This window comes from Chenopodium quinoa, unplaced genomic scaffold (genome assembly GCF_001683475.1).
Source record: "Chenopodium quinoa cultivar QQ74 unplaced genomic scaffold, ASM168347v1, whole genome shotgun sequence".
NCBI classification, from domain to species: Eukaryota; Viridiplantae; Streptophyta; class Magnoliopsida; order Caryophyllales; family Amaranthaceae; genus Chenopodium; species Chenopodium quinoa.
In genome coordinates, this window is record NW_018744702.1 from 747,005 (window position 1) to 758,938 (window position 11,934).

At 33.1% G+C, this 11,934-nt stretch overlaps 2 protein-coding genes across 2 annotated transcripts; one reads left to right on the forward strand and one right to left on the reverse strand.

Moving 5' to 3' along the window:
- Window positions 1–254: 254 nt before the first annotated feature.
- On the reverse strand, window positions 255–2,181 carry LOC110702741. The gene is made up of 2 exons (XM_021880486.1): window positions 1,412–2,181; window positions 255–1,283 (listed from the first exon to the last, which is right to left on the reverse strand). The coding sequence occupies exons 1-2, from the start codon at window positions 1,434–1,436 to the stop codon at window positions 937–939; spliced, it is 372 nt and encodes a 123-aa protein (XP_021736178.1). The 5' UTR covers window positions 1,437–2,181; the 3' UTR covers window positions 255–936.
- A 9,034-nt stretch (window positions 2,182–11,215) lies between these two features.
- LOC110702808 (probable dual specificity protein phosphatase DDB_G0281963) lies at window positions 11,216–11,731 on the forward strand. The gene is made up of 2 exons (XM_021880555.1): window positions 11,216–11,353; window positions 11,453–11,731. The coding sequence occupies exons 1-2, from the start codon at window positions 11,216–11,218 to the stop codon at window positions 11,729–11,731; spliced, it is 417 nt and encodes a 138-aa protein (XP_021736247.1).
- Window positions 11,732–11,934: the final 203 nt, after the last annotated feature.

Here is an 11,934-nt window from a genome sequence, read left to right on the forward strand (position 1 = left end):
CCCAAAAAAAAAGAAAAAAAAATGCTACTAAATAATTTAAATTTAATTAATTTCCCTATCTCTGTGGTTACTTTAAAACAAATAACTAAAGAAATAATTTTTGATAAGTCATGAATCCAAGTGGTTAAGAAAAACCCTTTTACCCAAATCATAACAAGTTCGGTGGTTGGGAAAGGATTTTCGAAGATGAAATATCTCCTAAGATCACAGAGATTTTTCATCTTCTAAATCTTTTGCAACTTAATTAAAAAAGGAACGACAGAGTTGGAGAGAGGATACACGCTAACGAAGACATTGATTGGACACAACTCGAGATTTATTGTTTTAGGAATATTTTTAACAATCCTTGCGGGAGCCATAAAAACCTATTAGTGATGCAAGAGTGCGACGATTGTAATTGGACTGTTCCATGGAGGTTCGACTGTCTCGATGCTGGTGTCAGATTCCTAATGCAAACATACGGTGGCATGAGGAAGACAAGGATTTATGATTCGTGGGAAGCAAAACAATGGTTTGCAAAAAAAATGATTCTCGTGTACTCAACAATAGCTTGAACATATTGTCAATGGTTTAATCGTGTGTTCGGTTGTATCACAGGTTATAGTTATTGTTAGTATTTGTTTTTATTTTTTTTATTTAAAAAAAAAAAATTGTAGCATGGATTAATTTTTTAATTTATTCCAATGTTGCCTAGTATGTAAACTTAGTGCTTTTATCTTTTTCGCAACATTGTTTTTGGGCATGAAAAATTATATTTAACAGCAAAATATTTATTCATATAGATATTACGATAATGATCTTAATACAGCAGTAGCTTATTTGCTCCAATATTAACCACACCACATAGGCTAGAGTGGATTAAACAAAAAAGAGACACTAAAAAAACGTGAATAGTTTTAGTAAACAACTAAGTAGATGCAAGGTGTGATGCGACCTCTACTCGTCAGAAAGATCCACAAAATCAATCTTTTTAATGCGCTTGTAGCATGTATCATCGTATTCCAAATTGATTGGTTCAAGCTTCACAATCCGGTCATCAGCCAGAGTGATTAATCGTTCTCCTTTTCCATTTTTGGGGATGTTAGAGAGGTTTACTTTAGTTTTCATGTAGTTAAAACGCTCTTCCTGATACATATCTTCTATGATAGGAGCATTGCCAACAACACTAACCAATTTCCCCGTGTCCAAGGGACCAATGTGGTACATGACGTTGCGCATGAATAGTTGAAAGCAGTGAATATCTTTCATACGTTTTATTTCATACGCCTCTAGTGTTGACGAAACTGTGCATAGAAGTATAGAACAAAATAAATTGTTAGGGAAGAAAAAAACAAAACATTTGACTAATAATTTAAACCTTAAATTGAAAATGAACAATCAAAACAACAGCCTTATACAATTAACTCATTACCATTTCCTCTTTTGCGTTTAGCCATGTGTGTGTGTTTGTTTGAGCTTTAATTTTTGCAACTTAAACTATTTTAGAAACAGACGATTTTGGAGAAAGTTGTGGAAATATGTTAAGGGTTCGTTTTCTTATATATGGTAGATTTTCCCGCCACTATATCATATCATATGATGTTACATTTTGTATTTTAGCGGGAGATATTAGTGTTTCGGGTAATTTAGATATATTTGTTGCATCATATGGGAATATATAGGGGCATACTAATATTAATCACCAACATATGGAACGTTACTAATTAGAAATGCAAATTTAATGCGGTGCATAATATGGACAAGTAAAGTTTAGGGAGGACCTTCCAATATTTTTTAGGTTTACTGTACTGTAGTTTCAATTAATTTTTTTATTTTTTTATTTTTTATATCATACATATATTACAATAAGGAAATTGTAATTGAACAACTACCCAATTTTTTTTTATTTGTTTATAACTACCTGCAAGTTTGGAAATGTTTGGGTAGCACTACTCACTAACGTTTTCCGTCCAATTAAAACGTTATTTTGGCTATTTTTTCACTTTTATCAATTACAATAGCCAATTAATGCTAAAATAAGCAAAAACCCCAATTCAATCAAACCCCCAAACCTTAGAATTCAAAATCCCCAAATAATACTAAACTCGTGAACCCTAAAATGAATTCTAATTAAAATCCTAATTAGGTTAATTAAGGTAAAGTAAAACCTTTGTACAAACTGGGAGAGTTAATTGGGTGAAAAAAGTGAAAAAAGTGGGCTCCGATAACGTCTTAATTGGACGGAAAATGTTAATTGCTAGTGCTACACAAATGTTTTCAAACTTGTGGGTAGTTCTAAACAAATAAAAAAAAAATGGGTAGTTGTTCACAATTGACTCTATCTTTAGGGTAGTTCTACACAAAATTTCCTTACAATAATAAGTATGAACTTATTAGCTTAAATAATATTCAAAAGACAAAATAAAATTTATTAGCTTAAATCACAACATATTTTTGTGTACCATTAGACATCACCTAACACATCCTCTTCTAAACAACAATTATGTTGCTCAAAAACACTAATTTTTTTTAAAAATTGTAGATTACTTAGGTAAGTCTCGACGAATCAGTACTTTCATCCATGGCCTCCCTTGTTCCTCGCTGTGTCGATTCATAACGCCGTGGTGGTTAATGTAGCATGCTTTAGCCTTGGTAAACATCGCTTTGCGCCATATCCCAAACCACTTACAATGGTCGTAGTCATCTTTAATTCTGACATGAACAAAGGGGCATGATTCATCAGACTTACAGACATCTTTTCTAATTGACTCCAGTCCACATCTTTATTTTCATTCACCCTCAAACCGGCCTTAACTAACATTTGTTTGCTGACCATTTGGATTCGAATCAAATCAGAAATATCACACACATATATGGGAAAATATGTTATTCAAATAATATCTCCCAAGCACCAAAATTCTCTACAGCGTGGGAGGTTTAGCAACCTTCAAATTTGTTTCAATTGTTTGATTTGACTAGGATGAAAAATATCTAAAATAAAGCTAACACAAATTTAAGTTATTGAAAGAATTTTAATTGACATTCATATTTTAATTTAAAATTGAACAAATTTAAATACTCAGTCATTCCCCAACTAAATCATTAATACATTTTTATTTAAATAAAAAAATTAAAATACTGCATTAAAATTCTACATAGACATGTATTAATGAAAAGATAAAGTTGTCATAACTAACAAACTTTAGCATTATAACTAGAGGTGATCAACATTGGCCCGACCCGATAGCCCGGCCCGATCCGGCCCAAAATCTGACGGGTATGAGCAAGAATAAAAATGCATTTTTAGTTTAACAGCAGAACCTGGCCCAGAAAAACCCAAAAATCCCGTTTTGGCCCGACAAGCCCGCAACTTTTTTACGAGTTTGGGCACGAGAAATTGTATTAAGGCCCGGCCTGGCTCGATTTTTTATCACCTCTAGGAAAAATCGAAACATCAAACTTAAAGGAAACGGGTTTTTCACCATATACCCCTGAGTTTTTTGGTTATTCACCATATACCCATGAAGTTTATAAAATTCATCATATACCCTCAGGTTTTCACAAAAATACATCATATACCCTTGATGACTAATAATTGTTAAATTTGTCAATTATTAAGGTTACTTATGACCCAAAACTACCCTTAATACATTCCTCCACCTCCGAAATCACCCACATTTCTTTTTCTCACCTTCAAAACCACGCCAAATTTCTTTTCTTCTATCTCAAAATCGATTATACGGATATGATTATTGAGATTCGGAGTGGTTTCAGGGATTGAACAAAGGAGAGGAGTGGTTTCAGGAATGAAAGGAGAAATATAAGGTGATGTAGATGCATAATTAATCAAATTCCACTCATTTTGTTGTTGTCAGGGGTATATGGTGAATTTTTGTAACAACTCAGGAGTATATGGTGAATTTGACAATTTTCATAGGTATATGGTGAATAAATAAAAAAACTCAGGGATATGTGGTGAAAAAAACCGTAAAGGAAATTGATCTTATAACTTAATGGGATTAAAAAAATAAAAAAAAAAAAAAGCTTTACTTGATCTTATAATTTTTTTTATTAGTCCAACCATATAAAGTTACGAAATAATTTCTACTAATTCTTTAAGAATTACAATTAAAGAAATGTCATGAGATTGGATTTATAATCAACATTAATACTTAGTTGAATTGGTGAACCGTTTTTAATAGTATTTTAAATAGCATCATTTTATAATTTTTCATAGCCCTTAAGGACTTTTACGTAACCCTCCAAACCCTCCTACCATGACAAATGTATGATTGGTATATTTAGTGAAAATTACCAAATATTTTGCATAATGGCAATTTATTTGCAGTATAGCATAATCGGGAACAGGTTATTGGTTAGTTATTTGTGGTTTATCATAAACATAAATTTTATTTTAAAAAAGGACTTGTATATTGCCGGTGTATATGATTGACTAAATTACCATCAACCTAGCTCCTATAAAATGAATCATTAAACTCTGTTGGTTTTGGGATGTAAATGAGACGAGACAACCAACAAGTAGTTTGACCTTGACGAGTTAGAGATTCACTCGGTCGAACTTTTAATTGATCAGCACGTAAAATAATCTCAATTAAGCGCAACTCAAAACCCCTACGATATAAATTGAACAAATAAGGAAAACAATATAAATTTGACAAAAAAATAAATAAGGGCTTATAATAATAGAAGGGACAAAATTATAACCAGCAACTCGACTGTGATAATGAAACGAGCACGAGTTGAGCAAGTTTTATCTGCTCGAAACTTTAACGAGCACGAGTTGACCACTTGTAAAAAAAATCGCGTTGAGTCGAGCACCCCTCAGCTCGTGATCGAATCGTTTGATAAGCACCCCTAGTTAGTAGTATTTTTAGCTTTTGCCTTTTAATTAAATTATTTTTTTTAATTTAATGTTCTAAATTAAAACAAATAAATACCTTTTTTATTTTTTATATAGAACATTTAACTTTTAGTACTTAACTTATCTTAGTTTTTATTAATAATTTGGGGAAATAAAATTAAAATTTTGAAACATAAGTACTCAAAAATATGTAATTAAAATTATTTTTTTATTTTAAAGTAAATGTAGAAATTATGTGACCAAAAAAATATAATTTTATTTTGTGAAAAGTACCGGATAAACCGTATTTTAGCTTATTAAAAATTAAAAACCCGCCATATGACATAAACTCCGTAAAAGATTTAATTTTGAAAAAGTTATGTTTTAGTCGACTTATTTCTTGAAGAATGCAATAAGTCTTTACGTTTCTAGAACTCATAGAGGAGTGAGAAATCGAAAATTATTCCAATTTTGTTTAAGGTTTTCCTTTAAGACATTGTTAACAACACACAATAATACACTACAATTCTTTGATGTAGCAGCCCAAAAACGAGGAAGAGGAAGCATTAAGCATTTTCGCATTCATGTAACCTCCATGGACCAAACGTCAATTCTTTAAGTTAAAACCCTAGTTTTGAGTTGATTTGATGAATTCCCCAAATTTTTAATGATTTATTTGAATCCCCGATATGAATTCCATTAAACAAAATCAATTATGAAATCATCAAGTAGTTGGTTTATGCAATATTGAATATTTACATGTACTTGGGTATAATTAAATGTTGAACATGAATTAAATTATAGTATCATGTTATTACCCTAATACTGGTTGTAGACGCGAATTATACTTGGACTTTCTACTATTATTCGAGTATAGGTTAGTTGTTAGATAAATTTTTGGGATGAAAATTCAGATTAAGTAACCAAAATTACTTTTATTTCAGTTATGTGAATGGGAAAAATTCCAATATATGACTATATTTGTTAATGTTAATGTTTGAATAGAAATTCAGAAGAAGACCCTGGGATTTGTAATGTTGGTGAAGCAAAAAACTTGGCAGGACAAACAGTTAAAGACCCGGTTTTTAACACTGATCATCAAGTCACGGATATGGCAGAACAAAGAGAATCGTACATAGCTTCTAAGGGAGAAGGGGTGAGTAAAGTATGATAATTGATTTAAGTTTAGGGATGTGCGAAATGCTCTTAACACTGTATTATATTTTAATTCAATTTATTTGTTGTTATCATAATTGATTTGAGTTTGGGGATGTGAAATGTTTGACCCCCGGAATAGTTAATTTGCCTCATTTTACATGTTAACATAATTTGAGATGTCACTCAATTGTTTATTGTTATCTTTCGTTGACTACTCTCTCAATTAGTTGTTTATTGTTTGCTTAATCTGACTTGTGTCGTGAAATAAATTAGTTTTAAAAATAAAATAAGATTATGATGTTGATTTGTCACTCAAATAGTTTGCCTTAGGTAGTTTATTTAATCCTACAAATTTGTCACTAAAATAGATTGACTCGATTGTGATAATCAATTGTCACTCAATTAGTTTGCCTTAGTTTATTTATCCTCCAAATTTTAGTGGACCACTTATTTTCCCTCACTAAATCGCGTAAATCTTATCTGTACGATTTTTAGCCTTACCCGTCCTTGGATGAAGGAGTAGGGGTCGCACTTGAGGAGCAGGTAGAGGTGAAGTCAAGTGCAAATGAGGAACTTCGAAAAGGCTATGATACATTGATTGTCTCACAAAAAGAATTAGATGACAAGCAAACAGGGGCTGCACAAGCATTACTGGTGGTAAGCAATTTATTAAAAGCTAGTTATAATGTATGGTTACTAAATAAAACAAATATTTAAGTGTACTAAACTCGAATATGGATCCTGAAATCTGATGTACAAAATATGTAATATCTCAATTATACTACCATACAGCCTTATGAATCTTCACCAGAACCAGTGGGAATGACATTGTTGAGGAGTTTGATGACATCCACAATATGCAAAGAGATGAACATCTTAATGGGAATGACATTGAGGAGATTGAGGTTAGTAGTACCATGCAATCATTAATGGTTGCATAAAAGAATTCATCATTTTACTAGTTGTTATTAAAGTATAATGACATTGGTACTGATATAAGTTTTCTGCAACCCTAACAAAACATAGCACATAAGAAGAAACTATGAATTTAGAGGAACCAGCTTCAATTGCCATTGAAATACAACCCTCAACTACGGACTTGCAAAGTAGTAAGACGTTAGATGGACCTGAGGGTATTGGGACTGATTTAGGGTTGGCTCAAGTACAAGCAGATGCAGCAACTTCAATACCTTCTGAAAAGGAAAGAAGTGAGATGGTAACAGGGCCTAAAGAAACAGAGGCGAGTGGTACAGGTTTAGTTAGTGAAGAGGTATATATGAATAAAATGAACATAATTCATTAATGTCTTGGGAATATATAAGTACTTGTTTACCATGTTTTCTTTCCATATCTAAACAATGTTTATAATCATTGCAGCCTCTTAGTCAAAGTGCTCGTCATGAAGATGTGTCAATACCCGCTGAAGGACTATCGTGTTCTCCAGAAGTAACCTATGAAAATGAAGAGAGTAGGAAAGGAAAAAGGAAGAGAGTAGTAAGACCAGGTGTTAAGCTTGGAAGGCCAGAACTGCCACGGTGGTAAAAGGAAAAATATGTGAGTCTACATCCATTGAGTCAGTTGGCTGTAATTCAAGTTTAATGTTTAACTAAATGCATTGTTCAACTTGTTAACTACGTATGTGAAATTAACAAATTTTTAAAAACCCATCATGCAGTACCCGTCTATGAGGATTTATCCCGACAGAATTGTGGATATAGTAGAAGAAACAGGTGAATCACAAAAAGGTTGGATAGCACAAGCAGGATTTCAATCACTACTTGATATAAAGTTCACCCAAGTTGACAGGTATTTCATGTCATGGTTAATGGGTAGGTGGGATCCAAAGACCCAAATTCTACGCGTTAGAGATGACTATGAGATCAAGATAACAGATGAAGTGGTTGGGTGGGTGTACGGGTTACCATTTGGTAGTATGTGCTTTACTATTGATGAGCCCAATGCTCGAGACAAGGAGTTTAAGAAGTTAAAGACATCGTATAATAACCGAGGTGGGATAGGCTACGGTGTTGTGGAGATCGATATACAAGAACATATGAATGACAGGGATAGGTTCTTAAAATCCTTTATTCTTTATGCTTTTGGAAATTTATTTTGCACGACGCTAAACAATTGGATTAGTCCATCACTGTGCTGGCAGTTGAAAGCACGATATCTCAAATAAGCAAGGAAGTGGAACTTTGTACATTTTGTCTTAGATTGGATGATCAACATACATGGAGAAGCAGAAGAAGAAAAAGGCGGTGTTAAGGGATCCGCGCTTGTACTCATGGTTCGTGCAATAGGAAATAAAATTACATACAATATAGTCATATAATATAGTCATATGTGTTTTTGTTTTTCACATTTTACATTAACAAGCTTAACTATTTTCTGTACACAGATTGCATACCTCGACAGGTTGAACATAAATGGTCAGGGCCATAGGTGGGATCTAAACTACCCAAGGCTAGGGATGTGGCAGCAACATGAAATTGAAAAGGCCATTGCTGTAGACACTGCAGAAGATGGAACATATGGAGTGGCAGAGGTAATGAGGCTTATTTTTATTCACTAATACTCTAATCGTAATGCATGGTTATATAATTATGGTTATATAATTATAGTTGAAATTGGTGTGGGTCGTTAGGGATATGGTGTATGGTCAAGAGTACCCAATTGGTAGTCGAGAAGAAAGTCCAACGTGGTTGCGATTTCCATTACCTCCACCACCACCAACCGAGGATGTTGGGGATGCTGATCAGGCCGAAGGGAAAACTACTTTGAAAAGGAAACATCAAAGGTAAAAATGCAAGCCGAAGGTGAGGGATTTAAAAGGTTACAAAGACATTCATCACCTTAGTTCTTCAGGAGAAGGTATTTGTACATTGAAAGAGGTTTAGTTTTGTCAAATTAAAATGTTTTAACACTCCAAACTATAACCTCTGGCTCTACATTGGTTTTATATTAGAAGGAAAAGAATAACAAAACTGGAAAAGGAAGCCGGAGCCTTACAAAAAGGGGCGAAGCTAAGGAAAAGGAAGATGTTATCTTAATCAACAGTGAAGGTGAAGGCATTCAGCAGGTACACAGTGAATATGTGAATATGCTTGACACTCTTAGGAAGTGGGAATTGACGTATACAATTAGGGACAAGGAAAGTAGGGAGCCGCCAACAAGTTTTTAAGGAACTTGTAAACCGTTCACGGATCATAAAAGGCAACCACGATAAAGGGACAACGATAGGCAACAACGATTGACCCGTGAAGGTTACACCCCATTCATAATCCATGAGATTACTAACTCCATATGGTTCGGAACCACGAAAGGAGGATCGGGGATGATGGTACGAAGTGAGTCATGGAGTCACATTCACCCGTATTGGCCTCTACTCGATTCTTATAGTTAAAAATGATTCCTGCGATCTCAAAGGCATACAAACAAAATATTCAATTCGCTCCAAACTATCATTAAGCTAAATTGGTTTAATATTAATGCAACACATAATTCTAAAATATTGTAATCACTTGAATTAACAACAAGATTAAAAAGGAACCTAAACCGGTTGTCCAAATTATCTTATTAGGCGTGATTTCGAATTACATATTCCCTTTAAACATGCAATGTGGTGATCATAAATAATAATAGAATAAACATTAATATTGGAAGCAATTCAACAGTAATAATGTTAGTCAAATTAAATATAAAATAACCTAATCATGATACTAGCAATATTAAAATAAAATAAGAGTAATTAATTTAATTAATTACTCACATTCTGCGCGTTCCTTTAAATTGCTACATCATGAATAAACTGTTAGTAACTTCAATAAAAATATAAATCAAATGGAAATTAAATTAAATAAATATAGATTTGATTTGGTCCAAACCCTCGGTTAATTCTACCTTTCACGCTTTGGTTTAAGTATAGAACTTTGGGTAAAGTATGGACTCCTTGGAGTGCTTAGGGGAAGTATTATGGAAGAATAGGGAGGCTAGTGTTTAGGCTAAATAGGGAGAAGAGAATTATATGATGATCAAGCTTGTTGATGATTGAAAAGGGGAGATATGACCTCTATTTATAGGGAAAAAAGAGGGGTCGAATCAAGAAAAGATAAGAATTCGAATTGGATAAAATCCTTGCGATAGACAGCAGTTTTTACGGTTATTGTTTTTATCATATCTTTTGATCCATAAATCAGAATAATATAAATAAGATATCGTTGGAAATATCTTGAAGTTTACTTTCTAACCCAATTAGAATAAGATTAAAACATTTTGTATAACAAAAGATATAGCCGAAATAGTGAGACGGTGTCAGTTTTGGATTGAGTTTGACATTTTATTCATATCTTTTCCGTTATAGCTCGGAATTGATATTATAATATATCATTGGAAAGATAATTTCAAGGGCTATCCAACCATATAAAATTTAGATAAAAACTATGATGCACGAAAATAATATCTGTCTATCTTTGAACGTCTTTCAATTCGGATATAAATAGGATTTTCAAAAAAAGGAGTTTTATTCAATTTCAAACTATTTAATCTTATCTTTTCAAAAAGGATATTTAAGATCTTTTAGAAACTTATAGAAGCTTCCAATTAATCCTAATTGGTTTAGGAATGGGATTAAATAATTTGGACCCTCCACATGATCATTGGGTCGTAGGTAAGGTGGGCTTAGGTTCGTTTTGGGCTCAGTTTAATATTTTGACCATAACTTATTCGCTATAACTCGGATTTGGGCTTATAATATATTGTTGGAAAGCTCTTTTCAAACCCCATCCAACTATTCAATCATTGGACCAAGATTATGGACCAAAATAAACTGGATCAAACGTTTTTATAAAAAGGACACGAAATGAATGATTTTAAAGGACACGAAATGAATTATTTTGGGTTTAAAGGCACGAAAAGAGGAAAATAAGTTATATTTTGGGGAAATGGGCTAGGAATTGGGTTGTTTTATGAAATGAAAATATGGATTTAAGCACTCCATGATTAAATACTAAACCCGACCAATAATGGCGGTGAAAGGTTGTTCATCATCGAGTTTAGTTTTGGGGAGACATTTTTAGGTGTCTACAACAACATACTTACATGATCTTTATCCCACAAATTTTTTTTTTGACTAACCTCCCCCCCCATATCATCAATGCCTATTTTTAGCAAGTGAGCCCTACAATTCTGCCAGCAACAACAAGGGTTACAAGATCTATGTCCAAATTTATTGGTGTTGGTTTGATGACTAAAGACCTTGGTGTAGTGGCTATAAAAGTTAATTTTTTTCTTGAACCACATTTCAATTTGGATACTATTGGGTTAACTTCTATAAATTTAACAGCATCATTTAGGGTGAGTAAGATGATTTCCATTAAAAATTTAAATACAAATTAAAAATTTATTTTACAGTATCGTGTATGTAATATTTTAACATCATTAAATATTTTACAGCATCTATTTAGCATCTATTCCATCTTGTCAAAACAGAAAAGAAAAACCCCAAGAAAGACTATTCACAAAATTATTGTTGAAGAAGATACCGAGGAAGATGATTGTGAGGATGACCAGGAAGATGATGGCCAAGAAAATGATGACCAGGATGATGATGACAGGGGGGAAGAAGATGACAAAGAAGTCAATGACATGGAAGAGACTAAGGATAAAAACACAGACAAGGAAGATGGGGGACACAATGAAGACCAAGGTGTAAAAAAATTGGTAATGATATAGAGATGGAGGAGAAAGGTTCCCAGAATGAGGATGGTCACAATGAAGGTGGTGGTAACTATGTGTACAAGGACGAATATGTCCTCACTGATTGTGAAGATGATTCCCCCCCCCCTAACCAAAGATTGAAGCATTTCAAGAGAAGATCATATCTTCAATTCTACACCATAAGTCTAAGAACAATAGGTTAATGTGAAACTTTTGCC

Bases quoted from the DNA above. Each gene is read 5' to 3' on its own strand.
- LOC110702808 (XM_021880555.1), top strand. From the start codon at position 11,216: ATGTCCAAATTTATTGGTGTTGGTTTGATGACTAAAGACCTTGGTGTA. The intron at 11,354-11,452 runs GTGAGTAAGATG...AATATTTTACAG, and splicing joins ATTTAACAGCATCATTTAGG to CATCTATTTAGCATCTATTC.
- LOC110702741 (XM_021880486.1), bottom strand. From the start codon at position 1,436: ATGGCTAAACGCAAAAGAGGAAATG. The intron at 1,284-1,411 runs GTAATGAGTTAA...TTCTATGCACAG, and splicing joins TAAACGCAAAAGAGGAAATG to TTTCGTCAACACTAGAGGCG.